The sequence below is a fragment of the Zalophus californianus genome, chromosome 4, assembly GCF_009762305.2.
Source record: "Zalophus californianus isolate mZalCal1 chromosome 4, mZalCal1.pri.v2, whole genome shotgun sequence".
In the NCBI taxonomy this organism is placed as follows: Eukaryota; Metazoa; Chordata; class Mammalia; order Carnivora; family Otariidae; genus Zalophus; species Zalophus californianus.
The window spans coordinates 189,677,422-189,704,945 of NC_045598.1; the positions used below are offsets into that span (position 1 = coordinate 189,677,422).

At 66.6% G+C, this 27,524-nt stretch overlaps 1 protein-coding gene across 8 annotated transcripts in view; it reads left to right on the top strand.

Annotated features, from left to right (window-relative positions):
* ADGRB1 (adhesion G protein-coupled receptor B1) overlaps nt 1-25,333 on the top strand; it is an 80,753-nt gene extending 55,420 nt beyond the window's left edge. For 3 of the 8 annotated variants that reach the window (XM_027573057.2, XM_027573105.2, XM_027573072.2), the window contains 13 exons: nt 2,332-2,435; nt 4,893-4,995; nt 5,678-5,828; nt 6,633-6,702; nt 7,995-8,061; nt 10,297-10,382; nt 14,630-14,801; nt 17,690-17,785; nt 19,397-19,451; nt 21,578-22,260; nt 23,306-23,341; nt 23,467-23,571; nt 24,532-25,333. In XM_027573057.2, coding sequence (XP_027428858.1) covers nt 2,332-2,435; nt 4,893-4,995; nt 5,678-5,828; nt 6,633-6,702; nt 7,995-8,061; nt 10,297-10,382; nt 14,630-14,801; nt 17,690-17,785; nt 19,397-19,451; nt 21,578-22,260; nt 23,306-23,341; nt 23,467-23,571; nt 24,532-24,732 — 1,929 coding nt within the window. In that variant the 3' untranslated portion in view covers nt 24,733-25,333. The remainder of the gene's footprint in view (nt 1-2,331; nt 2,436-4,892; nt 4,996-5,677; nt 5,829-6,632; nt 6,703-7,994; nt 8,062-10,296; nt 10,383-14,629; nt 14,802-17,689; nt 17,786-19,396; nt 19,452-21,577; nt 22,261-23,305; nt 23,342-23,466; nt 23,572-24,531) is intronic. The other 5 variants (XM_027573078.2, XM_027573113.2, XM_027573067.2 and 2 more) reach the window with 4 other exon arrangements.
* Nucleotides 25,334-27,524: the final 2,191 nt, after the last annotated feature.

Consider the following 27,524-nt stretch of genomic DNA (forward strand, 5'->3'; position numbering starts at 1 on the left):
AAGAGCACTGGGCAGTGAGAGCAGCATGTGCAAAGGCCCTGGGGTGGCACCGAACTTGGCTAGGGAACCAGTCTCCGGCGGGAGGCCGGCTGGCTTCCGCCCTCTCTCTGTGTGTGGGTTGGGGCCAGTCACTTGCCCTGGAGGTCTCCACTCCAACCCTCCCAACAAGAGCCAGAGTTCCTTGGCACCCCTGCCCACGCATTCTGTCTCCCCTGCCTTCCCCACATCATCTAGAACCTGCGGGACCGGGGCTGTCAGGAGTGACGGATGAGCCAGGTGGAGAGGAGGAGAGAGTGGGCAGGCGTGTGGCTGTCAGGCCTAATGAGGGCAGATGGAGGCAGATGGCCACAGAGGTCAGGGCCAGAGCCAGCCACAGAGCGGGTGCGAGCCACTTGCTCCACCACCCGTGACTCGCGTGGCCAGCCAGGCTTCGAGGTTACCTGGCAAGTTCAAGGGTGCGTGCGGCGGCCCAGAGCCCCCGCTTCCCTGGGTCCTCCAGCTCCCTGCATGGAAGCCCAAGTTTGTGTCAGACCCTCACCCTGGGCCATGCCTCCAGGGCCCGCTGACTGCTTGGCTGACCTTGGCTGACTTTCTCCCTTTTCCTGGAGCCTGCCTTCCCTGTCTCCATTCGTCTACCAGCCACTCGGGCTGAGTCTGAGCCGGGCCCGGGCCGAGGGGGCTCAGGAACGTGACGATGCCGGGCTGCGGGGACAGGCAGTCACCCCCAGGAGGGGGACCCGGGCTGGAACCCAGCAACACCCAGAAGGACCTGGGGGGGCCGGAGGGGAAGGGCAGTCTGGGCCACGGGAACAGCATGCACGTGGGCAGAGGGCACAGCATGGTTTGCGCACCGCGCCGTCGGTGGGGGCAGCAGCGCCAGGTGGACCAGGTTCAGGCTCCAACTCTAGGGGCCTGAGGGAGGCGGAAGGCGCCACCTCGGGGCGGGAATGCTGGGCCAGGGCTCCCGGAGCCAGTGAGGTGGAGGAGTCTCCCTGGGCAGCCTGCAGGGTCAGCAGGGCTCGGAGAGCTGCTCTGAAGGGCTTTAGCCGAGTCAGACTTAGCGCAGGCACAGGAGTGTCCCATTTAGGGTGGGGGACCCCCTAGGAGGTCCCGTGCCCCCAGCACGCCTCCTCCTCCCTCAAGCACAGAGGCCGTGGGCTGGGGAGGGGCTGCAGAGACCGTCGTCAGTCCCTCCGAGCCTCCGTGGCGTCCTCACACAGAGGAGCCTCGCTCCCTGCTCACCGAGTGTGGCTGTCCACCTGCTGTGTGTCCGTGTGCCCACGTGCCCTGCCCACCGTGCGGCGGCCCTCAGCATGGACTGTGTGGGTCAGGCTGTGACACGGGGCTGAGCACGTGGAAGCACACGTAAGCGGGGACCGGCCGGGTGCTCAGGCCTCCGTGGTGGGGAGCAGCCGGGCCCATCATCCAGCCCAAGGCACCCCCCACCCCCCCGAGAGGCACCAGCACATGACAGCTGGGAAGGGTGTTCTGGGTAGAGGGACCAGTCGCTGCCACGGCCCTGCAACGGTGGGAACGAGGAGGCAGCCAGTGATGGGGGGCAGGCCAGGCCCAGTGGCCTTCGGGGCATTCAGCCTATTGGGGAGGGGTGGACGGGCAGGGGGTACTCTGAGCAGAGCAGGGGTGCTATCTTTAACGGCATTTTACAAAATTCTCCAGCCGCAGCCTGGAGAAGAGCCGTGGAGGCCGGGCCCGGGTGGGGAGCGGGGGTGCAGTGCGGGGATCTGGCAGAGCAGAAGGGAGGGTGTGAGGGAAGAGTAGAGAACAGGGATGCTTGGGGGGCTGTGGGGCAGCAGGTGCTGGGCTGGGAACCGGCTCTGAGGCAGTGGAGGCTGGGCCGATGCAGCTGCCACGGAGGGGCCCTTCCAGGAAGCCCTGTGGCCTGCTCTCGGCTGGTATTCCAGAAGCACGCAGCCTGGGAGAGCTGTGCCTGTCGGGCGGGGCGGAGCGGGGCAGGCCCCCCCCCCCCGTGACCTGTCTGTGACACGGGGAGATGGTCCCCCTCTGGAGCTGGGGGGTTCTGTGAAGTGCAGGCAAAGCCTTCATCGCTAGACTTGGCAGGTGGCTGTGACTGTACCAGTGACGGGGGTGGGGGTGTGCACAGAGACCCCACCCCCAGCGAGAGGCCAGAAGCCCCTCGCAGGGGCCAGCCCCGCCCAGCGGCACGGGGGGCGGGGGCATGTGGGGGGCGCGTGGGGGGGTGCTGGCAGTGGAGAGGGAAGGCTCCATCCCGGCATCCACCCCCACCCCCAGCCTCAGTCTGCATGTGCCCGGCCCCCTCACTCCGCTTTCTCTCTGCTCTGGAACCCTCAGAACATGGAGAAGGTGATCGTGCCGTCGGTGACGCTCATCGTGGGCTGTGGCGTGTCGTCCCTCACCCTGCTCATGCTGATCATCATCTACGTCTCCGTGTGGAGGTGGTGCCTGAACGCATGGGCTGGGCAGGGGGGGGGCTGGCCCCCCGGTGGATCCCAGGAACGGGGTGGCCGGGGTCAAGTCTTGTTCCTTCTCCTTTGAGGGCGGCCGTGGGGGGTGGGCCGGTCCAGAGCCCCCTTCCCCGTCAGCAGCGCCATCCCCCCCATCTTCCCCTGCCCACCGCCATCACAGACCGACCGCACTCTGCCGCCACCCCCTCCCCTCTGTCCCCCTCCCTGGAAGCTGAATGACAATGACGGGCTGGGGCACAGGTGCAGGCCAGGGGTGGGCCGGTCGCCCTTGTGCTCCTGGCCTCCACTCCGGCCCACAGAAGGTGGCCACGCTTTCTCCTGCCCTCCGAATGCACTCCCTGGCCGATGCTGGCAGGCCTGGCATCCTGCCCTGGGGCCTCAGAGCCCCCAATTTCTGTGTTCTGCCACATGGGCGTGCAAGGCCACAGCCCTCTCTGAGCCCAGGGCCACATCTCGGGGCAAGAACCTCTGCTCGCATCCCTGCCCCTCACTCCCCTCCCCCGGGTCACAGGGCCTCATGCCAGGACCCCTGGACTGCCTCCCCAGGCAGGGCTGGGCAAGTCAGCAGCCCCCAGTGGTCCCCAGCTCTGGGGCGAGGAACATGTATGCACAGGCCTGAGCTGGGGTGTGCGAGGGGTGTGTGAGGGCGAGTGTGTGCCTGCAGGGCGGGTCTCACCTCCCTGCCCCCAGAGCCCTGCTTTGAGCCCCACTGAGCAGAGGCTTAGGACAGGGAGTGTGAGTCAAGGTCACCCACCCTGCAGCAACATGGGCAGCAGAACTGATGTCACACCCCGAGGCCAACAAGGAGAGATCGATGTGGGGGGGCGGGTGGCTTGTGTTTGCCTGTGCCCCCTCCTCATCCTGCCTGAGGGCAGAAGCTAGCCCCGAACCGCCAAACCACCCTCATCCAGCCGGCACCCAGTGGCCCTCTGACCCAGCCCCTCCTCAGACCATCTGTCCCAACCCCCCACTGGCCCAGCCCACCCCCTCCCCGGAGGCCTCTGTTTCTGGAGGCCTCTGGGACAGGGGGCTTGGGACAGCCCCTCCAGCCCTGCCTGCTATGGTTCTGAGGGGTTTGCTGATGGTTTTCAAAGCGCCTCCTTCCTGCGCTCTGCTGGCCGAGTCACTGCCCCTGTGAGCCACAGACAGGGCCCCATCCCGGTGGTCCCCATGAGGAGATGGAGACCCACTCAGGGAAAGTGACCCGCCCAAGGTCACATCATGGCCCCTGAGGTGTAGCGCTGTCGCCTCTGCTCACCACCTGCCAGGATCTCAGCCCCCAAGGCCACTGGGATGCTGCACTGGGAAACGGGGGCAACACTTAGCAATGGTGGCTAACACTTCCTGCCTCCTGCCCATTTACTCTCAGCCACGCCCTGAGCAGCAGGTGCTATTCCTCCACCCATCCCACAGATGTGAAGACTGAGGCACAGAGGGGCTGGGCCACTTGCCCAATGTTACACTGCGGCCGACCCTCAGAACCACTCTGTCTTCCTGCCTCGAAGTCAGGATCAGACAGGGTGGGAAGGGCTGGGGGCCAGGGGGACAGCCAGGGTGAAAGCCAGGAGCAGGCAGAGACTGAGACCCTGGAAACGAGCTGTGTCCAAGGGATCATGGCCCTCCCTGGCACCTGACCGTGTGCTAGAATTTAATATGTGGTAGAGTGCAACTGGTGGTGGTGGTGATGGTGGTGGTGGAGGTGATGGTGATGATGGTGGTGGTGGTGGTGATGGTGATGGAGGTGATGGTGTTGGTGGTGGTGGTGACAGTGGTGGAGGTGATGGTGGTGCTGGTGGTGTCTCTGGTGATGGTGGTGTCTGTGGTGATGGTGACGGTGACAGTGGTGTCCATGGTGATGGTGGTGGTGGTGGTGGTGGTGATGGTGGTGGAGGTGATGGTGGTGACAGTGGTGGTGATGGTGGTGGAAGTGATGGTGGTGGAGGTGATGGTGATGGTGGTGGTGATGGTGGTAGAGGTGCTGGTGGTGGTGGTAGAGGTGCTGGTGGTGCTGGTGGAGGTGACAGTGGTGGAGGTGGTGGTAGTGGTGATGGTGGTGGAGGTGATGTGGTGGTGGTGGTGGTGGTGGTGGTGGTGGTGGTGATGGTGGTGGAGGTGATGGTGGTGATGGTGGTGGAGGTGATGGTGGTGGTGGTGGTGGTGGTGACCGTGGTGGTGGTGGAGGTGATGATGGTGACGGTGATGGTGGTGACAGTGGTGGTGGTGATTGTGGTGATGGTGGTGGTGGTGGAGGTGATGGTGATGGAGGTGATGGTGGTGGTGGTGGTGGAGATGATGGTGGAGGTGACAGTGGCGATAGCAGCAATGTTCTCAGGGGGGAGGTAGTGCTCTAGCCTTGCTTTGGCCACAGGACCCCTGTTCCCGCGGAGATGAGGCCCCGTTGGGCGCTGAGCCCGCTCTCTCCCATAGGTACATCCGCTCGGAGCGGTCTGTCATCCTCATCAACTTTTGCTTGTCCATCATCTCCTCCAATGCCCTCATCCTCATCGGGCAGACCCAGACTCGCAATAAGGTATGTGACCTTTGCCCTTCCCTGCACATCCCAGTGCGCCCTGGTGGAATGGGGTGATGGTGAGGACCCCAAAAGGATTCCAAGGAAGCTTAGGGAGGAGAGTGCTGCAGCCACACAGAGGCCTTCGTTCTCTGACTGAGGCTGTCCCCTGGTCAGGGCATGGGGACAGGGTGTCTGGAGGGTCCAGCTGGACTGGCACTTTGAGATGGGCCGGTTCGAGCCCCCTGTCCCTGGCCCACCGTGGGGCCTGGACTGTCATCTTGTCTGTATGTTGTCATGTGGCCTTAGGGGTGACTCGCCCTCCCTGGGGATCGAGTTCACCACCTCCCGGGCAGATGGGCTCACACCAGAGCCTTTGAGCGGGCTCCTGCTGGCATGTGCTGTGTGTCTCCAGGTGGGTGAGGACGATGGGGCCGGGGGGGGGTCTCTCTCCCTGGCCGTCTGTGGACCAGGTGGCACACCCCCCCCAGGGGTCGGGGACCCCGGATGTACAACAGGCCACCTCGAGGCAGTGGACCAGGTGACCCTTCAGTGGCTTCCTGCTGGGGGGTCTGAGCTCGTCACCACTGCAGACACTGGGCTTGGGCCTCTCCCAGCCTCACCGAGCCCCTCCCGTGGAGCAGGCCTGGGGACGGGTGACCAGGCACCTGCCCCGCCTCACCCGCCTGCCTGCCCCGCCCAGGTGGTGTGCACGCTCGTGGCTGCCTTCCTGCACTTCTCCTTCCTGTCGTCCTTCTGCTGGGTGCTCACCGAGGCCTGGCAGTCCTACATGGCCGTGACAGGCCGACTCAGGAGCCGCCTCATCCGCAAACGCTTCCTCTGCCTGGGCTGGGGTGAGCGGTGCCGGGCAGGGTGTGGTGGGCCCCCCCCCCCCCCCCCCCCCCGCCTTTGACCTCTGTCCCCGCCCCTTGCGGCCCCATCCCCCACCCCCAGCCCGCTGTCCCCGCCCCTTGCGGCCCCATCCCCCACCCCCAGCCCGCTGTCCCCGCCCCTTGCGGCCCCATCCCCCACCCCTGGCCTCTGACTTCTGTCCCCGCCCCTTGCGGCCTCCGTCACCCCCACCCCTGGCCCCTGCGGCTGTCCCTACCCTTTGTGGCCCCATCCCCCACCCCGGCCCCTGCCCGCTGTCCCTACCCTTTGTGGCCCCATCCCCCACCCCCGGCCCCTGCCCGCTGTCCCTACCCTTTGTGGCCCCGTCCCCCACCCCCGGCCCCTGCCCGCTGTCCCTACCCTTTGTGGCCCCGTCCCCCACCCCCGGCCTTGCCCTCATCCTCCTGGGACCTCCACGGGGTTGTCAGGTAAAATGTGATGCTAAGTTCTATTTGAATTTCAGATAATGGGTTATTTTTTTAAGGATACCCCGTTCGGGCACACTTACAATAAAAAGGGTTTCTTTTTTATCTGAAATTCAAGTGTGACCCGGCGTCCTGCGTTGCGTTTGCTAACCTGGCCGCCGTGCCCGCAGTGCGTAGGCCCTCCTGTTCCCCCTCTCGCGCTCAGCGGGACCCTGTTCCGGGGCTTCAGAGGCACAGTGTGCCCCGACCTCGCCCCACCCGCGGGGCTGGAAGGAGGCAGAGGGCGGACAGGGGCTTGGATGGTGGGGGAGCCAACACCCTTTCTTTCTGGTCCTTCCGCAGGGCTTCCTGCGCTGGTCGTGGCCATTTCTGTGGGATTCACCAAGGCCAAAGGGTACAGCACCATGAACTAGTGAGTCGGGGCAGGGTGGGGATGGGGTGGAGGCCGCTCGGCTCCCCCAGACCCTCCCACTGCCTAGAAGGTGACAGCTGGCTGGTGCCCATCTCACAGAGGAGAGCCAAGGCTGGGAGAGGCTGGGGGCCCCGGGACTGGAGGCTGGGGGCTCAGGGCCATCCGAGCTTCCCACCTCCTCCTTAGGTATCCTTGGACGGGTCTGTTAGCCTCAGTTTCCCCTCTGCACCAGTGTGTCCACCCCTGCGCAACCATGGTGACAAGGGGGCTGTGGCCCCGAGGAGGGCAAGGTGCCTATTTCACAGATGAAGTCAGCGAGGCCCTGAAGGGTCAGCTGGGCCAGGCAGGTCCAGGGGCCTTGAATACCAAGCCAGGAAGCTCGGGGTTACCCTAAAAGCAGTGTGGCTGCCTTTAGGGTAAGGGGAGAGGAACCACGGGCTGGAGGGGGGCTGTGGCTACAGGCGTGGAGAAGAATGGGGGAGGCAGAGGCAGGAGGAGGGGTGGATGCAGGTTGCACAAGCTTGGCTCACCTTGGAGCCCCAGGGGGACAGGCCATTGCTGGGCCCTGGAGCAATGCCCCACTTGGGCAGCAGGGGCAGCAGACATGAATGAGGACCCAGTTACTGGAACCCCCGTAGGGTGAGTGCCAGGAGGTAACTATGGACACGGCTGCAGAGCTGAGAGGGTCAGGGGTGGGTCAGGGGAACACCAGGGGTTTTGAAGGCTGAAGAGGAGTTCGTCTGAGAGCGTTGCGGGGGGACGCTCAGGGCAGAGGAAACGGCACGTGAAGACTGCAGTGTCTTTGCTGGGCCCAGGGCTCCTGCAGGCCACCATCCGTGGGGTCCAGGAGATTTGGGGAAGTGTGGGGCCGGTGACCACGTGTGGCGTGAGGAGGGGCCCGGCCAGACGTGTGAGCAGAGGCCTGGGTGACCCGGCCGTGGGGCCTGGGTTGAGTGGGCAGGTGGAAGGCCAGACCAGGGACCCAACACAGAGTTTTGGCATCGTGTCCTGAGGAAGGGTCTGTGCATGATGTAGGAGGAGAGTTGGGGGGCCAGCCTGGGGCGGTCAGAACACCCTCCTTTCTGCCGTGTGGGTGCGAGCAGCCTGCCCCGTGCCTGTTTCTCCCTCCATAAACTGGGGTTCGTGGGGCCACGGGGGCCAGAGTGAGTGCAGTGTGCTGTGTGCAGGAGGGCCTGCCGGGTGCTGAGCTCCTTCTGCCCAACGTCTCACCTGCCTTCCCGGGGGGTGGGGGCATCATGCCTGGCCACTGACCAGCCTGTCTCCCTCCCCAGCTGCTGGCTCTCCCTGGAGGGGGGACTGTTGTACGCCTTCGTGGGACCGGCCGCCGCTGTTGTGCTGGTACTGACCCCTTCCCCATTGGCCCGGGCTGGGGCCTTGGACTGGACCCATTGCCCCTTCAGGGTCACCGTGGTCACCGAGGGGTGGATGGCGTTCCTGGCCCCCCCCCCGACCTGCCCTCAGGGTACAAGGGTGCGGAGACTGGGCTGCAGTGGGGGCCTTCTCTTTCCGTGAGCACCCCTCGCGTGGGGACTGGGCACTGGCTGTGCACCTGCCAGGAGATCCATGTGGGTTTGCAGGGTGAGTGGCCGGCTGAGGGGAGCCGAGTGGACAGATGACTGACCAGGGCAGCAGGGAGTGCCAGCTCGGCCTGGGGGATGGGCAGAGCCTGAGGCTGGGGGGCCGAGGCCGGACCTTGCTGCCGCTGGCTTTCACGCTCTGGAGAAGGAAGCAGCTACCTGCTCTCCCTCGCCACGAATTCCCAGACGCCTACGGGGAGGGATGCGAAACAGGGCCTTGGGGCTCACGGGGTTCCTGCCCCCGAGTTCGGGCTGGGCAGAGGGAGCCGGGCACATCTGGGGGCCGGCGCCTGCCCTGCCTGAGCCCATTGCTCTCCAGCCCTCTGGCCCTCACGCAGGGCCACGCGCCGCTCCGTGGCTCTGTGGCGGGGGCGCCCGGGCGCAGGCACAGGCATGGGGAGGCCGGAGGGCCCCGCGTGGGAGGGTGGAGCGGTGGGCAGCAGGCCTAGCCCGAGGGTCCTGGCTCCTTTATTCTTTGAAGGGAGAGGCCTTCGTGCCGTGCATGTCAATGCGGCCCTTCAGAGACCAGGCCAGCTCGCCATTTTAAAGACAGGAGACTCGGGAGTGCGGGAGGCTCAGATGATGGAAGCAGGAACCCCCAGCCCCCACGTCCCTTCCCGGGGCGTCTGCAGGGCAGGGCCAGTGCCGATCTGCTGTGGCCCCCAGCCCAGGGCCCCCTCGGTAACACGGGGACATGCCGGTCAAGCCGCACAGAGCCTGCTTCGGGCAGGGCGTTGATGGCTGGTGGTGGCCTGTCCCCCTCTGGCCCTGGCCTTGTCAGAATATGAGGTCACCCAGGAAAGACGCCTCCACCCCAGTCAGGCACTCCGGTGCTGGTGCCAGCATCTGGGAAGTTTCCGTTCGCACAGGGATGAAAGGCAGGGCCTGACCACGGTGGTGTGCAGAGTCAGGGGCGCTCAGAGCCGTGGGGTCACGGAGAGTCAGCCTCCTTGTACCTCTGCATCCGAGGGGCCTGGGGCCAGGCCTCGTTCCTCAGTCAGGCAGCCTCTGCAGAGTGGGAGCCCAGGGGACGGCTTTTGGGGGGCAAAGGAATGAGCTGGGAGCCTCCCCACCAGGAGAGAAGGCCAAAGAGGGGAAACCCCAAGGTCTCCAGGGCCGAGGCAGGGCCGACAGGGGCCCCTTGGGGACAGCTGCTGTTTGCTGTAGGCAGCGTGCGGGACGCGAACACCAAGGAGCACTTGCTAGGGTGCTGGCGCCCAGCGGGAAGGGGTCAGGAAAGGTGCCTTGGCAGAGAGCACAGGAGCAGTGTGCCCTCAGGTAGAGCCCGGATGGGGACGATGCCCCCAAGATGGCCCTCAAGGTGGGCCCCGGTGAGGGGTGGGCTCCCTGTCGTGGGAGGGTTGTAGGGAGCAGGGGTGCTGAGACGCTGGGGGCTGGCCACAGGGCACACCTAAGCGTGGAGGCAGCTGGGTCATCTGAGGTCCCTTCTGTGGTCGGAGCAGGCAGGCACCCTGGGAGTGCGCTGGAGCCAGCCTGACCTCTGACCCCTGGACAGCAGGAACCCCAGCTCCACGAACACCATGGGGTGGCAGATAGGCCTCTGGGCCATTCAGGGCAGACCACCCCGGGGATCCAGCCGGTTGGGAGGGCCCCCCACATCACTTCTGCACCCCCGCTGGGTCATGCTGGCCCCTTCTCACATCCACCCCTGCCGGGCAGGGCTTCCAGATCCTCGTGGAGCGGGTCACGCAGGAGGGTCACATGGGGGGCGTGAGCTGGAGCTCCTTGCCCTGAGTGGGGTCTTGTGGCAGAAGAACCCCACCCAACAGCCAGGGCTCTGGGGGGAGCTGGCCAGGCCCAGGAGAAGGAGCTGGAGGCCTGGCGAGCCTATGCCAGTGGCCCCACCTCCTGGCCTGGGGAGTAGTGTCCCCAGAGCCAGTGCTGTGGGTGGGAGCCCACGCCGAACCCTGGTGTGGAGCCCGGAGCCCAGAGGGCAGTACCGCACCCCCACACTCGGCTCCTCTCTGCCTGGCAGGTGAACATGGTCATCGGGATCCTGGTGTTCAACAAGCTTGTGTCCAAGGATGGCATCACGGACAAGAAGCTGAAGGAGCGGGCAGGGTAGGGCGGGGCCCGCCAGGGCTCCTCACCTGCCTTGAGTCGAAAAGACCCAGAGCCCACTCACTCCCTGCCAGGCCCCAGAGCAGGCAGGGAAACCAGAGCACAGAGGTCTGTGTAGGCTGACAACCAGCCCCGGCCTTGCCCTGTGCCTCAGTTTCTCCGTCTGGCCTGTGGCAGGTCCTCAGAAACTGTGAAGCCAGTTGTTTTCAGAGACCCTGCCCCTGCAGGGACCACTGGGGTGGTGGGCGGGAGCCCCTGGCCTCCCCCTTCCCTACCGTGGGGTCGGGTGACCCCAAGCGAGGATGTAACTTGCCCATCCTTATGGTGCCTTCAGTGACAGGAGGAGAGGCCAGGGGACAAATAGGGTGTTCCTCCCGCGTGGGGAGGCTGAGCCCAGAGAGGGCAGGGCGTGGCCAGAGGGCACGTGGTCCCGAGCGACTGGGCGGTGCCCAGCAGTGAAGGCCAAGTGTGCTTGGGACAGGCCTGCTCCTGCAGCCCCCCAGGGCATGGGAACACCGAGATCACGGAGGGGCCGAGTCCAGGCTGAGACAGGCCCCTCTCTCCGTCCTGCCCCAGCCCTCTGAGCCCTCCTCACCTCCCCTCTGCCTGCTGCTCTGTTCGTCCCTCTGCCTTGGCTGGTGTGTGTGGGGGGGGGCCCGCCCTGCCTCCTCTGTGCCCTCCTCGGTGTCTGTCTCTGTCTCCCTCCTCTTCCTGCGCCTCCTGCTTACCCTGTAGCTTCAGGACACCATCCCCCGGAGGTCCCTGATGGCTTCTGGTCATGGTCAGAAGCCTGCTGCACGGCTTTGGAGGAGGTGTGTGATCCAGAGGCTGGCCTTGCCGTCTGTAGGCCTGGGTGCCCCACTCGCTGGGCACCGTCCCCTGGCAGTGGGGACTGACGTGCCCACATGCATTCCTGGAAGGCCGTTTGGTTTGCTTCCTACAATAACCCCCGAGGCCGGCTCTCCTGTTCCGTTCCCGTCTGTACAGCCCAGTGGACTGAGGTTCAGGCAGGGTGAGCGGCTGGTGGTGGGGAAGGCTCTGGAGTCCAGCGTGTCCATGTGGCTGGCCGCCTCCTAGGGCCCCGTCCTGGGCGTGCCGCAGGTGCCCCGGCTCAGAATGCTCCTGGGGGCGCCCGCGGGGCCGTGCACAGAGACCCGCTCCCACACGGACAGGAGGCACCGTGCACACTGCTGTGTGCTTGCCAGCGTGCACACACACACACAGGGCCCGTGGAGGACGCTGCCCAGCTAGCTCCCCGAACCCCAGTGCACTGGTGGATGGAGCCCTTGCCCCCTGGCTGGGGCGGTGCATGGTCAGGGCAGCTTCAGGGGGGCGAGAGGGAGGTGGCCGTGGCCTGCCCCTGGGAGTTCTGCTTCTCTGTGCAAACATGGACAGATCGGCTTCCCCTCTGCTCCGCGCGGGCATGCACGGGTTGCCGGACCCGGACCGCCCCCACTTCCCGTGGCTCCCCCGCTTCCCCCGGGGAGCCCCCCGCCCCCCAGGGCCTGCCTAGGGAGGCGCAGGCCGGATTGGTGCGGTCGGTACGCACTCTGCCCCCGTCTGCGAGAACAGTGTTCGCTCTTGTCTCAGGCTTTGAATTTCACTTCCAGTCAGCTGCCCTGGGCCCCCCTTGGGCGCGCCCTCAAATGTGCCGAGTGTGGAGCCCTCTCCGCGGCCGCCGCCGCCGGTGATGCCACGTTAGTGCCTCTGCGTGCTGGCGCACCTGCCGGGCTCCGCTCTCCTCTCGGTTACACTCTGTTCCAAGCTTTTCCTGTCCTCTCTGCCGCCTCTGCCGACTTCTCTGGGGGTCCTCCGCTAGCCGGCCCTTCGCCAGGCTCCTCTCCCCCGTCTGCTGGGGCCTTGGGACAAGGTGGACCGGAGGATCAGTGCTGCCGGGATGGGATGGGGCCGGGTCAGCACAAGAACGCGCTCGGTGGGCCGGTCATTGGCGTGTGGTCGTGCTGGGGGCTGGGGCGCACTCTGTGTGTGCATGCGTGAATGTGTGAGAACGGGGTGTGCGTGAGCGTGTGGGCGTGAGTGTGAGTGTGTGTGAGCGTGTGTGCATGTGGGGTGAGTGTGTGCGTGTGTGAGCGCATGTGGGTGTGTGGGCCCTGCTGCAGCGGGGCGGCCACGGGTTCGGGGCAGGACGGGTCCGTTGAGGCAGAAAGCTGTGTTGGGAGGGCCGAGGGGGACCAGGCTCTGGGAGTACGCGCTGTTTGTTTCACGCCCCAGCTCTGCCCTGGGGTAGGCCTGTCACGAGAGCCTTGGGGGCCGTTCCCTGAGAGGCCGAGTGGCAGGTTGGAGGCAGCGGCCCTGCTCCCCCGTCTCCGCTCCTGCCCCTCCCCCGGAAGGCATCAGACTTTCCAGAGGGCGGGGTGGGGGGTGTCCCAGTGCCCCCAGGCCTGCACCTGCTCCTCCCCCTGCCCTCTGCCCTCACAGAACCCTGCAGAGGCTGGGCTACAGGAATTCGAGTAGTTCACCCGTCCCCAGGCCCCAGCCACCTGCTCCCCCCTTCAGGCCTAGATAACAGGCCCCAGGCCCCAGGGAGGGTGACTCACAGCAGGATGACACTTCCCTGGGAGAGGCTCTGCCCTGCCATCCTGTTCCCAGCGTGTCCAGAGAAGGTCTGCTTCAGACGGGAGGAGGGAGACGAGGCAGCCCCCCCACCGCCGCCAGGGGGAGACGCAGGGGCTCGGGGTCGGGGAGGGCCCGCTTCTTCAGGCTCTCCAGCAGGCGCGGAGAGAGGCAAGGCTGGGTGCCGGGACCCCGACTGGGGGTCTCCACCCTGGAAGGGGAGGTGAGGCGGGTCTGTGAAGTCTAGTTTGGAAGCTCGTGCAGTGGCCAGGGGAGGAGAGGCGTGGGGGCTTCAAGGCAACTCCTGGCTCTGGCTCGAGCCACCGGGCGGCTGGGCAGGGAGCCGTCCTGGAGAAGAAATGGGGCTGGGGCCGGGATGGGGACCTGGGTCCTGGAGCAGGGAGGAGGGAGGGAGGGGGAGGGAGGGGGGGAGCCGGGCCTGTCTTCTCCGCGTGAAACTGCGGAGCCCAGGCAGGACAGAGAGGACGCGGGAGCCGAGAGCACAGTCCTGGGGAGAGCTCCTGCCCCCACCCCTGACCAAGGTCCTGCTGCTCTGGGGGTGCTTCTTCAGGCCGGGCTTGAGGTCCTTCCAGCCTCTCTCCCACCGGCCTGTGCCCCCGGCCCCTTCCTGGTGTTCCTCGTGCCCCTCTCCCTGCCCACTCCCCACTCCCCCTGCCCCACTTCCTCATCCTTTTGACAAGGCCATTCTGTAAGGAGGGGAGCAGGTGGTCCTGACCTCGGCCCCCACCCCGGGGATGCCAGGGGCCCCAGCGGCTCCTTGGAGCCCCTGCACAGCAGTCACCTGCCCATGGGGGCTTCTGGAGGTCGTCATGGTGGTGAGGGTGGGGTCGGGCACATTTCCCAGACACCTGCTGCATGCCAGCCGTCCGCGGGCACCGTCTGCCCTCACACAGCGCCTCGAGGACGTGGCACGGTGACGGCACCGTCCGGAAGAGGCAGGCTCAGAGTGGCCACGGTGTAGCCCACAGTGGCGCAGGGAGGTGCCCGGCGGCAGAGGGCAGTGCCTGCCATGGGCGCTCCTGGGGGCCGGCCGAGCAGGGCCTGCCAAGAGGATGAAGTGCCTGTGGGTCTCTGTCCTCGTCTCTGCCTCCCCGTGCTCCTCTGTCTGGCTCTGTCTGTCTGTCTGTCTGTCATCTCTCTGCTCCTGGAGCAGCTCTCTGCTCCTCTCTCTTTCTCTCCAGAGCTCAGAGGCCCGGCCAAACAACCCCCTCCATGGCCGCCTTAGAGTTGGGGCCCTGGACCCCTGGCGAGGGGGGTGGCCTGAGGGCCCTGGAAGCTGGGACCAGCAGGGGCCGTGGCCCCCCAGCTCCCGCCTCCAGTGTGCCTCCCCTCCTGTGGCCTCCTGGACAGTTAGGAACCTGGGTCTCCCAGAGAGGTCCCTCCCTGCCCACTGCCCAGCCCCCGGGGATCACCCTCGGAGTCTCCGGTCTCCACTGTGCCAGGAGCCCTCGGGCCGCTGGGCAGGCCGGGGGGGGGGTGGGGGAACAGAACTCTGTTCCTCAGAAGGGGCTGCGAGGCTGGTGGGCCCGGGTTCCTCTAAGGACAGGAGGGGAGAGGAGAGGGAGGAGGTGAAGCCCAGCGAGGAGGGGTGCCGGGGTGGGGAGGGCGGCCGGGGACAGCCCTGACGAGGCCGCCCGCTGCGCTGTCCACAGGGCCTCACTCTGGAGCTCCTGCGTGGTGCTGCCCCTGCTGGCGCTGACCTGGATGTCGGCCGTGCTCGCCGTCACCGACCGCCGCTCAGCCCTCTTCCAGATCTTGTTTGCCGTCTTTGACTCGCTGGAGGGCTTCGTCATAGTGATGGTGCACTGCATCCTGCGCAGAGAGGTGGGCCGCGCGGGCGCCCCCCGCCCCCCACCCCAGGCCCTCGGTGGGGCAGATTCTGGGCCGCAGTGGGAGGTGGGGGGGGGCGCGGCTTCAGGGCCCCTCACTTCTGCAAGGCGGGGCGGCCTGGGCTGCCCGGCTGCCGGAGCCGTGGCTGCTTAGTATGAGCGCTTCTTCCTGGCTCGGACCGGGAGGGGGGCTCTGTCCTCCCGGGGTCCTTGGGACCGAGAGCCACTGGAACCGAAACAACTTTCAGCACAGCTGAGACTCCTGTCCTGGTGCCCTCTGGGCCTCTCCCAAAGGGAACAAGAGAGGGCCACCTGTCCTGGCTGCCGGCTGCCTGGTATAGCAACAGTTAAGGGGACCTGCTCCCATCTCAGGGGGGTCAGAATGTGGAAGAGTGTGCTCCTGACACGGATGAAAGAGGTGCCACCGTGAGGCTGGACGAGGCCAGGATGGCCGCGGAGGCTGAAGGGGCAGGTGTGGGTGGGCAGACACGTGGAATTACCTCCCCTCGGAACCTCCTAGAAAGATGACAAAGTGATTTTTAAAAGCACTTAGATTCGAAGGGATGAGAGAACAGGAGAAGGGTTTTGCAGCAAACCCTGGGCTTTCAGGGAGAGAAGGACAAGGGGCATGAGCTCAGCCCACCCGAGGGAGCCCGGTCCGCAGCAGGTGTGGGGGGAGGCCAGGCAGCAGCTACTTCACACTCTGAAGCCAGAGCGCTTCTAGAAGGGGGTCTCCCGGGCCCCCCAGATGCCCAGGGAAGGTCTGTAGTGGACGGCAGGTGGTCTGCTTCAGGAGGGGCTTGGACCCCCTCCTGGGCTGGCAGTGCCGCCCCCACCCAGCCTCCCCCACCTGCAGCCCCACTGTCCGGGGTGGGGCCCTGGTCTGGGGGCGCCCGGCACAGCTGACAGCATGCTGAGACAGGGATGCGTGGGCTGCATCCTGGCTCTTGGGCACCCGTCGCCTGAGGCCCCCAGGCGGGAGGAGAGGCGAGCAGAAGGATGGCAGGACACAGAGCCCGCGATTCTGGGGTTGGACGGCCCCATCGACAGGCTCCCGCCCACAGCCCCTCCTTCCACCGTATGTAAATGTCCAGTCGGTCGTGAGCATCTGGTCTGAAATCCTGAGGACCCGGAGAGCCTGTGCCCGAAAAGCCACAGACCCGCGCAGCCACGGCCCCCGGGCACAGCCCCGAGCTGGTGTCTCCAGAGAGGGGGACCAGCCCTGCTCCCCAGCCTTGCACCCGTGGGTGCCTGGCCCCGGCCGCCTTTACTTGTGCTAGCGGTTCTCACCGCGGGCCAGCTGCTGCCTGTCTTCCACACGCGGGCCAGCTCCGGGCCAGCACAGGCCTGTCGCTTCCGGGGGCAGGTAGCCAGATGTCACACTCCGGCCAGGCTCTAAGGCCCTGCTCTTGGCCCTCGGCTGCCTGGCTTCCGGGTAATGAGAAGAGCAGGCTATTAAGAAGGAACATCTGAGAATAGAAGGGAGCTTGTAGGAATTCAAAACCCGGGAGCAGACGCCGGAATATCCGGAGGGTGGGCCCACGCCTGGGGAGGGTCAGGCGCCCCTGAAGACACACGACTTCCCCGTCAGCCCTCTGTGACCTCCCGGGTCCCACACGTGGGGTTTGTGCTACAGGGATCCTTCAGCCAGGGGAAATTCGGGAGAGGGTCTCCATTGGGAGGGGTTGAGGAGGCCAATGCTGAAGAAGACAGGCCAGGAGCGGGTGGGCAGGGGTGATGCCAGGCAGCTCCAGCCAGCGCGGTGGGCATAGAACATTTGGCAGGTGGACAAGTAAGGTGGTCATCTGAGTCTCCTGGGGGGGAACAGAGGGGGTGAGGCTGGCCAGGTGGCCTTCCTGGAGGAGGAGGCCATGAGGCACTTGGGGAGACCGTCTGCTCTTCATGCCAGTGGAGAAATGCTTTCGCATCTGCCATCTCCTGGACTGCGGCCTGCCTCCACTGGGCACACCGTAGGTGCTTCGAGATGTTTGCTAGGCAGGTCAGTGAGTGCAAGGACGGGAGGAAGGCGCACCTGCATAGGAGGCCCAGCGGCCCTGAGGCCAGCGAGGCCCCGGCACTGCCTCTGATCAGCTGTGTGGCTGCAGGGCGCAGGGAACAGGTCCCCGGGTCTGCGCTGGGTCTGAATCTGAGCCAGGAACCCCCGGCGCACCCTCCCCCCAGAGCTCCCCCGTTCACTCAGGATGCCTCCTCCAGGAACCCCTCCATGCTTTCGCCGCCCCTGTGCCTTCCCTTATTCCCTTTGCACATCGTGACCGGGAAGCTCCTTGAGGGTGGGCAGTGCTCCCTGCTGCGCCCAGCGCCCAGAGCAGTCGGTGGTGGAGAAGGTGCTATATAGCCTTCACCCTTCGCTCACACTGACTGGCTCTGTCCATCCTGTGGGCAAGCTCTGTGCCAGCTGCTTGGGTGGCCCCTGGCACAGAGCCACCATCACCTCCTTTCAGAAGAGTCCGTGGCCATAATGCCTGAGACCCCCCTCGACGGAGCGCGCCCCACAGACATGCTGTCCCCCCAAGGGCCCTTGTGGACACCGGGGTGGCGCTTCTCCAGGGGCGTGAGGGCGGGGCCCCCCACTTGCCCAGCTGCTGTGGATTCCGGTGCCCTCCTCAGGCTGACGGCCGGTCCATCCGGACGGACTCCAGCAGGGCTGCGGCACGTTCGCGGGGGGTCCGGAGCTCCCTGACTTTGGAATTTCACACCCATGAAGGGCACAGAGAGAATCTCCGAGAGGGAAGGGCGGCGGGGCCCCCGCACACAGGCCACCCTCGCAGAGACCCCGCCCCATGCCGCTCGCCCTCACCTTCCCGCCACCCCACAAGGACGCCGCCCGGGGCGGCTGGGGACCGATCTGTCCTCTCTCCCCAGGTCCAGGACGCCGTGAAGTGTCGCGTGGTGGACCGCCAGGAGGAGGGCAACGGGGACTCGGGGGGCTCCTTCCAGAACGGCCATGCCCAGCTCATGGTAGGGCTCAGAGCTTGGTGCCCCCAGCGGTGCCTGCTCACGCTGCTCAGAGCTGCTCTGGGCTCCAGCAGTCCTTGGGAAGAGCTCCGAGCCCAGTCTGAGGCTGGGCACACTGAGGCTCACCAAGGTGACGTCCCCGTCCCAGGGTCTGAGGGCAGGCAGGACCAGATGGAGAGAGTCTGGCTGGGCCTGGCGTCGGCGCACCCCCACCCCCACTACCACAGCACCCTTGCCCAGATGCCAGCCTCCAGGGGCTGTTGCCTCAGCTGCTGCCCCCCCACGCCCTGTGCCCCTCGCGCCCCCCTCAGTGCCCTCCAGCCTGGCCAGGATGGGACTGGGCTCCCTCGGTCTCCATCCGGGAGACCAGCCCTGGCCTGTCCACGCACCCTCCCCCCTGCCGTGGCCTTGTCCCAGCCATGTCCCCTTGGGCCCCCCAGCATCACACCTGGCATGCAGCCTGAGGCACAGCACGGCCCTCCCACCCTGCCGCCCACCTCGCAGGTGTCCACTAAGATGCCACCTCCAGGGAGCCCTCCCTGACCGCCCGCCCCCACTTCTGCCATCAGGCCTCCTGGCTGAATTCTCCACATTGTCGCTGGTGCCCCCTGGCGTGCCATGAGCCTGGTGGGCAGGGGGTACTCATTCAGTCCTCGGGGTGCCCAGGTTCCTTATGGTGGTTGTGAGCATCACAGGCAGGGCCTCAGCAGATGCCGGCAGATGCCGGCCATCGGACCTGGGGAGGCTACTTGGGTCCTCAGGGGTGAGGACAGGGGTCCCAGACCCCTCAGGCACTGCTCCTGGCCTGACCTGTGACCTCAAGCCAACCTCCGCGTTTGCGGAGGGGGAGCCTCTGGTTTTCCACAGCCCCAGGAGAAGGCCACACCCCGGCCGGTGGCCCCCGCCCACCGGGCTCTCTGAGGGCGGGGCCTGGGTCGCTTGCTGTCGCCTGCCCCTGTCCCAGGCTGGGATGGGGCAGGTGCTCTAGCAGGGGCCTCCGCCATTGCTCAAGGGACAGCTGGTCTCAGCCCGGCACCGACATCTGTGTCTGCAGCCTGTTCTGCTTCTCTGGCCGGCTGGCCTCCATTTCCTCGTCCCCAGGGCTGTGGTGAGGACTACAGGTGACATCCTGCACACTGGCAGGTGGCGGCCTGGGCGGCAGGGGCTCTGGCGTGAGACCCTCTGTGCCCCCCCACCCCGTCGGACGTGAGGGACAGAGCGAGGGGGTCTCGTGCTGCAGTCCCAGGGGGCCAGCGGTTGGGGGAGACTGAGCCAGGGGCGCCAGAGTGTCCGAGCTGCAGTGGGACCAGCCTCCCACTTCCCAGCTAAGCCGCACGCGCCGGGAAGGAGCCCCCGTGCACTCATGTACACACGCGCACACATGCGTGCACACACAGGCAAGAGCGTGCAGGGTCAGGGTCCCCCACCAGGGCCCACGTGAGCACACGGGCAGCCTTGAGCTCGTGGCCCCCGTTAGCAGTCGGTAGCCGGCACGCACGTGTGCACGCACGCCCCTTCGAGGTATAGCTCCAGCTCGGCTGTTTCCCGCCAGCCCGCAGGCAGCCCTGCCTGCTCGCTCGCAGGCCCTCACCCGGCCTCGCCTCTGTCTTGCAGACTGACTTCGAGAAGGACGTGGATCTGGCCTGTAGATCAGGTGAGCGCCTGCCAGGTGAGAGCGACAGGTGGCCCTCGCCTGGGCCCACTTGCTTCCTTTTCTTTTCTCTGTGCGTCTGTCTGTCCATCTGTCTGTTCTCATCCCACCGCCCGCACGGCGAGGTTGGATCAGATCCTCCCCCGGGAGGCCGGGTCAGCACAGGGCCCGGCCCGCACCAGCCACCTCCTGCCTCCCCTCCTACTGCACTGAGGCTGCAGGCAGGGCCTGAGGAAAACTGTCCTGGAGCTCAGGCTTAGCAGGGGTGAGGCCCCTGCGCTGTGCGGGCGGAGCTCTTAGCCCCGGAGCAGACCCTGGGGCCCCCTGCGCTGGGGCTGGCCCGGTCCTCTCCCCACCGCGCCCCCTGCCTCAGCAGCCACACACACTTCTGTTCTTTGCTTTCCACGCTCTTCACTGGGGCACTGAGGCTGCCCACCTCCACCCTGCCACCCACCTCGCCACCCACCCCTGCCTGCCTTCCCTCAGGGCCCAAGCTCTGTGCTGTCTTCATGTCTTCATCCCCAGTCCATCCACGGGGGGCAGGGGGGGCTGGTCACGCTTTCAGAATGGGGGTGGGGGATAGCAGTGGGAGCAGGGGTAGAGCAGGGAGAAAGCCCTACCACTGAGCCCTAGGCTAGTGCTGAGTTTCTTGGAAGCACGTGGAAAAAGGGACTCAATTGCCCAATGAAAGGGAGCCCCCTCAAGGGTCATTGTTCTGGGAGCCGGGCGTCTGAGGCAGTGACAGTATCTTCCGGAGCTGTGGAGAACCAGCTGGCCACACTGCCTTGCATCTGTCAGATATTTGGGGAGCATCTTCTCTAGAGACAGCCGTGGGGGCAGGGCCTGGGACAGCCGCAGGTTGGGAGTGTCAGCTGCTGCCAGGTGGACCCCAGAGGGCTTCCTGGAGGAGGTGGCTTCTGGTTGGGTTGAATGGGGGACTGGACAGAATGGTCTTCCACCTCCCGCCTTGGTCTTAGGCAGCCTTCCTGAGAGGTGGCCCCAAGACTCGGGGGCCTTGGAGGCTGGGGCCCAGCCCTGCTCGGGTGCTCCAGGCCTCTCTGAGACTCCAGTTTCTTCCTTGTCAGTAAGCTGGCCCAGCCGGGCCTGTGGCCTCTCAAGCACCTAGTGGCTGGGGGCCGAGCTGGGGGTGAGGGGGGCACACCAGCTGGGGGCCTGGGTGTCTAGAGGATGTGGGCCTATGTGTGAGACCTGCAGCTGGGTTTGTGCAGGGGAGGCGCACCCTGGGTCCATGGGGCTTAGCGCTCACTCAGGCGGACCGAGAGACCTCAGTAGGGGGAACCCTGGAAGGGTGCAGGTTTCGCGGGTAAGATGGCAGGTCCCCTGCTGGGCTGCCCGGTGGAGGTCGGTGCCTGGAGGCTGGAGATGAGAGGGGGCCCGGCCCTGTCTGAGAGGAGGGAGAGGACCCGGGAGGGGATGGCGGAGTGACCGTCTGCTGGGAGGGTGTGTGCTCATGGGGCGGCTGCAGGAGGCAGCTAACACGCGCTGCTGGTGTTCGGGGGCTGGGCAAGGGTGTGGCTGGGTGCCCGTGCGCCCGGCCAGCAAGGAGAGGGCCCTGCAGTCACAGCAGGCTTCCAGGGACGGGCCCTAAGTGGGGCGCGGGTGGGCGGCTGGGCCTGGCAGCTGTGTGCTCTCCACGGGCCGGTGAGGCTGGACTGACCGGTAGGAGCCCGGGTCAGGGGTCATGCGGCCCTGTCCCCCTGCAGCCGAACGGAAGGGGGGCAGCTAGGTGTACAGGACACGGCACCCCAGGACCGGGCCGCCCTGCCCCCCCCCATGAGGAGCTGTGTCCCTGCACTTCCCAGAAGCGTGGGCTGGCTCCAGGGCCAACAGGGGCCCCCCAGCTGCCAGGGAGCGCACTGTGTGGGTGGTAGTCCTTTGTCCTCCTGTCCGCGGGGCAGACAGGAGCACCCCATGTTCCAGCCTTCTTAGAAGAGGCAAAGGAAACCCGGCCGCCCCAGCAGCACACACCACACAGTGGCCCCACTGACCAAGGCAGAGGGTGGCCTGCAAGGGGCCCGGGTGCTGGGAACCGCAGCTTCAGGGCTGTCAGAGGGCGTGTGGCCGATCGGGCCCTGGCCGGGGCACCCCCGAGGCTGGCCTGACCGCCCCGCCTGTCCCCACAGTGCTGAACAAGGACATTGCGGCCTGCCGCACGGCCACAATCACGGGCACGCTCAAGCGGCCGTCGCTGCCCGAGGAGGAGAAGCTAAAGCTAGCCCACGCCAAGGCGCCCCCCGCCAACTTCAACAGCCTGCCAGCCAACGTGTCCAAGCTGCACCTGCACGGCTCGCCCCGCTGCCCGGGCGGCCCCCTGCCCGACTTCCCCAACCACTCACTGACCCTCAAGAAGGACAGGGCACCCAAGTCCTCCTTTGCCGGTGATGGGGACATCTTCAAGAAGCTGGACTCGGAGTTGAGCCGGGCTCAGGAGAAGGCCCTGGACACCAGCTACGTAATCCTGCCCACGGCCACAGCCACGCTGCGGCCCAAGCCCCAGGAGGAGCCCAAGCACAGCATCCACATCGATCAGATGCCCCAGACCCGCCTCATCCACCTCAACATGGCACCTGACGCCGGCCTCCCTGCCCGCAGCCCACCCACCCGCCAGCCCCCAGGCGGTGGGCCTCCGGAGGCCCCCCCTGCCCAGCCCCCACCACCCCCACCGCCCCCACCCCCGCCACCCACCCTGGAGCCAGCGCCCCCCAGCCTGGGGGAGCCTGGGGAGCCCACTACCCACCCGGGGCCCAGCTCGGGGGCCGGGACCAGGAACGAGAACGTCTCCACCTTGTCTGTGAGCTCCTTGGAGGTGAGGGCAGCCCAGGGGCCCCAGGGGTAGGGCATGCCATGGGCACTGCTGGTTTGGGCTGCAGCCAGCGTTAGGAAGTCCAGGCCTGGGAATGCTGGGGGCCAGCATCCCGGCTCCCCCCTGCTAGAAGGAGTCCCTTGACAAGAAGGGGGACATGCTGGGGAGCTGGCTGCTGACAGGGCATGCCCTAGGACAACCCCCCTGCCGCCATTCTCATTCTGTTCTCTAGCCACACTGCCCCTGGCGCTGCTGGGCCCTCGTGACAGGGAGCTTCTGGCCTGCGCCAAAATGGGGGTCTCTCCCATTGCAGAGAGGCCCACCAAGCTGGACTTGAGCTAGCTTGAGTTTAGCCCTTTCTGTGGTTGGGGTCAGGGCAGCAAGTCCCTCCTTAGACCAACCTGAAGCCTACACTTGATCCCAAGCCCACCCAGCCTATGCAACATGGGGCTCAGAGACTAGATTAGGGAAGCACTGCCGAGCACCCTCAAGGAACCCCACCCTCCCACCTCCTGGCTCACTGCCTCTGTGGCCCCCCAGCTGTGCCGCTGCCCTGCATCCAATGCTCCTTGTCCCTGGGGGCGTGTTCTGGGCAGGCTAAGCCCTCTGCCCTTGCCCAGCACTGGCACTGGCCTGGAGGTGGGAGATGGCCCCGGGGACAGTCTGGCTCCTCTCAGCTGGGACAGAAAGTGACGAAGAGCTTCTGCAGGTTCACCCCCACTCGGGACCTGGGATACCAGAGCCCCAGGGTGTCATGGGGCAGAGAGCCCCCTTGGGACTGTCACTGCCCTCTGGGGCCGCGCTTCCTGTCCACTCTCTTCCCGCAGAGTCCTCCGGCTGGGCCCCCACTGTCTTTTAAGGCAGCGGGTGGCCTGAAAGGGGCCCTCAGAGGCATGTCCCCCAGGGCTTGGCTGAGACCCCGAGAGGAGGCCTGGGGTGAGGGGGTCCCTGGTCTCCCCCATACTCAGGCAAGGAGGGGCGAGGACCTGTGGTCTGGGAGGTTTTAGGGAGCTGCTTGCAAATGGGCACAAACCTCTTCTCCCCACAGCGGCGGAAATCGCGGTATGCAGAACTGGACTTCGAGGTGGGTCCTGGCGTCCCGTTCCCCACACGGCCAGGCTGGAGGTGCTCTGAGCCCTTCCAGCAGGCAGGGAGGGGCAGGGCAGCCCCCCTCTGGGCTCAGGCTCCGCCACCCCTCCTGCCCCGCAGAAAATCATGCACACGCGGAAGCGGCACCAGGACATGTTTCAGGACCTGAACCGGAAGCTGCAGCACACGGAGAAGGACAAGGAGGTGCTAGGCCCAGACAGCAAGGTCTGGAGCGGGGCAGGGCCCTGGGGCGCTGGGTGGGGTGGCGGCGTGGGGCGGGGCGCTCCGGGAGAGCCCTTAGGTAAGGCTGTCTCCTGCCCTTTTCCTTCCTACCCTGCCCATTCATTCGTTCTTTCCTGCGACCTTTCCTGGAGACTGGCCTGACCTGGCCCGTGCTAGACCCTGGAGGGCAGGGCAAGCCAACGGGCCTTCCCCGGCAGGGGGGAGGCTGTCTGGAGGGGTGGGGGTGCACTGGCTCCTGGGGCCCCGTCTGGAGGGGCGCACCGATTCCTGGGGCCCCATCTGGGGCGTGGGGGTGCAGTGACTCCTGGGGCCCCGTCCGGAGGGGTGGGGGCACAGTGACTCCTGGGGCCCCATAGGGAGGGGCGCACCGATTCCTGGGGCCCCATCTGGGGGGTGGGGGTGCAGTGACTCCTGGGGCCCCGTCCGGAGGGGTGGGGGCGCGCCGACTCCTGGGGCCCCATCGGGAGGGGCGCACCGATTCCTGGGGCCCCATCTGGGGGGTGGGGGTGGGTGCAGTGACTCCTGGGGCCCCGTCCGGAGGGGTGGGGGCACAGTGACTCCTGGGGCCCCATAGGGAGGGGTGGGGGCGCAGTGACTCCTGGGGCCCCATAGGGAGGGGTGGGGGCGCAGTGACTCCTGGGGCCCTGTCCGGAGGGGTGGGGGTGCACTGGCGTATGGTCAGGCTGCCTCCCAAGGAAGACCACGGCCAAGGGAGTGCTGCCAGACAGCTGCCCTTCACCGCAGGCCTTCCCCCCACTCAGTGCTGACCCCACAGTGGGAGGTGCTCTGCTCCTGGGTCACCTGGGATCTCCCCCCACTCCCCGCCTCTCCGCTGCCCCTTCCCCTCTGTTCTGACTGTTGCCTGCATTCTTTCCCTGCTCCCCATCTGTTTGCTCCGTGGCCTCCCTCGCGGCCCCTCCCTCCGCCCTGCCCACGGCCCAGCAGCCAGAAAAGCAGCAGACACCCAACAAGCGGCCCTGGGAGAGCCTTCGGAAAGCCCACGGGACGCCTGCGTGGGTGAAGAAGGAACTGGAGCCGCTGCCGCCGTCCCCACTGGAGCTGCGGAGCGTGGAGTGGGAGAAGTCGGGCGCCACGATCCCGCTGGTGGGCCAGGACATCATCGACCTCCAGACCGAGGTCTGAGCAGGTGGGCGGCAGCCATGCACCGGGCCACGAGGAGGGATGCTGCTCTGCCCGCTCCTGCCCGCTCCTGCCACGGGACGGGCACAGACATGCTCTCGGGCTGTGGGCCCGGCCCGCGTCCCGGCCTCAGGGTGCTCGGATGGCGGCCAGGCAGAGGCCCGCAGTGCTGGGACCAGAGCCAGACGGGACAGGAGGCACCGGCGGCCCACGTGGGCACAGGGCTCCAGAGGCCGGAAGGTGCCTCAGACTCCGCCCTCCTCCAGCCCCGCGCCGGCGGGCAGGCGGGCGGGCCGCGCACAGGGGCCGGGCCAGGTGCGGCCAGCATCCCCGGGATGCCTGACGAGCTGCCGCAGCAGAGGACCAGCCTGCTTGGCCCAGCTGGCCTGGCACCATTTTTTAGACATCCTTACCCCTCGGGAAGCAGCCCCCCCACCTTTCCAGGGCCCGGGGCCCCTCCCCAGACCCAGGTGGAGAGCACAGCCCTTGCTCACCCGTGCAGACCCCAGGGGCAGGACTAGAAGCCCACTCCGGGAAGAGCAGGGGTGGGGAATCTATTTTTTCTCTCCTTTTCTTTTCTTCAATAAAAAGAATTAAAAACCCACGTCCCGTCTGTGTGGCCTCCCTCTGTGCTGCCCAAGCCACAGCCCCGTGGCTTTCACGGAGCGGCCTTGGTCCTTCCATGGCGGTCAAAAGGGCTGGGGAGGCCTGGTGGGCATGGGGCTCCACCCCTGCACCCTGCCCGGGAGTCAGGAGCCCACGCTGTGTGGACCTTGGCCCCCAGGCCCACGGTCGTGTGTCCCCCAAGCGTGCTATGAGGAAACTGATGGGGACCCTCGGATGCTGGGCTCCCTTGCTCCCCTGCCCCCAGACTTTTAGACCCACAGGGGTCGTTGGCGTGTGATGTCCCTGTGCCCTTGCCGTTTCCTGGGGGGGAGGGGGCGATCTGGGACCGGGGCAGAGTATGTGGAGGGAGGGAGGGAGGGAGGGAGGGAGCCGGGGCCCCACTCCTTCCAGCTGGCCTTGGTGTGCCCAAGATCTCCTCCAGGACCCCGGCCCTCTGCCCCACCCCTGGCCCACACACCTCCCCCTTGGTCCTGGGGCAGGCGTGAGGGACAAATGAGGACACGCCTAGAGCCGCACCCCGTGCTCCATCCTGCCCTGCCCTCTGCCACCTCCCACCTTGGCCCGCCGCCCACAGCCCGGTTTCTGAGCCTGAACCTTTGAGAAGCTTGTCCCTGAGAGCAGAAATGCTTGCCTCTCCTCGGTGTTTCCAGCAGGGGACAGCCTGAGCCCGCGCAGAGAGCCCGGCCAGGCGCTGTGAGGCTGGGAGGGGCCGTGAGCCAGGCTCCGCCCCCAGGCTGCACGTCCCCCCCGCGGGCAGCAGAGTCCACTGGCCCAAAGAGGGGGTGCACAGGTGGGCTGTTGGCCGGCCCCAGCACCCTGAGATTGCGGCCCCCCAACCACGTCATTCAAGATGAACACAATGCCAAGCCCACTGAAAAGCGGGGGAACTGCCTGGCGTGGGTTCCCACGGCACCTGGCCCACCACTCTGGACCGCCTCGGGCCACGAGCACAAGTGACCGAGGATGGAGAGGGGCCACTGGTGACCAGCGTGGCTGCTGGGGGGAGTGGACAGCCAGAGAGGATGGCACAGGCACACAGGCACGCAAGAACCCGCCTCTCAGCCACGGTCCTGAACACTTCAAAACGCCAACTTTGTTTGGTGAGATTTGGCAGCAAAACCTAAGCCCAACCGAGGCTTGTTAAAGTTCATTTGACCGCTAGATGCGACCACGCACGTTCGAGGGCGGTGCTGGCCGGGCGCTGGCTGGCATCTTACCAGTACTGAATGCATGCTCTCCACCCGGAGGTGCCTCGGACTCCAAGCCCCACTGGCCTGGGGGGTGCAGACGAGGGCGGGGGGCCGGTGCCGGCTCTCTCATGCCCCCGCGGATGCCGAAGGAAGCCGGAGGACCCCCCGGGACGGGGGTCCAGGTAAGGGGACCACCGAGTGCAGGGCGCCCCGCTGCCCTTGTGGAGTGACCTGACCTCCCCTGCCCTGCTTACGCATGCCACAGAAAACCTGGAAGAAACGAACCAATCAGGGTGGACCCAGGGCACGTGCTCCCTGCCTGCAATGGGAGTGGCTCGGAGGGTGCGAACAGCGGCTCAGGCTCCCCTCCATTCTAGCTCCCACCAGGAGGGCCCTGTCCTTCCAGGAGAGGCCACATCCTCTGTTCTTCCCCGGGCCCCACATTCCCGGCTGTTCAGTGCTCCATGGCCACCCGGCATGGGGACGGAGCCCGGAAATCGCTGTCTTCTCTCCTGCCCACGGCGCAGGAAGCCTGCTGGGGACGTTCCCACCGGATTCGTCAAGACCGCTGGGCCCTGCGTGGGTCGGCCTCCGGTGCCTTCCGTGGTGACCCCCAGGTGCGCAGAGCTGGTCTCTGGGTGGCCCTCAGTTCATCCAGCTGTTCCCACGGCTGTGCTCTTGGGGCTGGACAAGGCAGGGTCCTGGCAGCCTCTCCGGATGAGGAAACGGAGCCCCGGGTGTTGGAGTGGGGCTTCCCTGCGGGGCGGGGGCTGCAGGGCAGGTAGTGAGCCCAGCCCGCCGGCCCCAACCCCTGGACACTCCCCTAGGGGGGGAGGTCACCCATGGGCAGCCGCGGGCCTCCCTCTGCTGTCCCCTCGGTCACAAGCTGCTCCTTTCCCTGGACGCTGTTTTCCTCACGGTCACGGCACCTTTGTAGGCAGGCCGCGTCCCCCTCGGCCCTTCGAGGCTGCCTCCCAG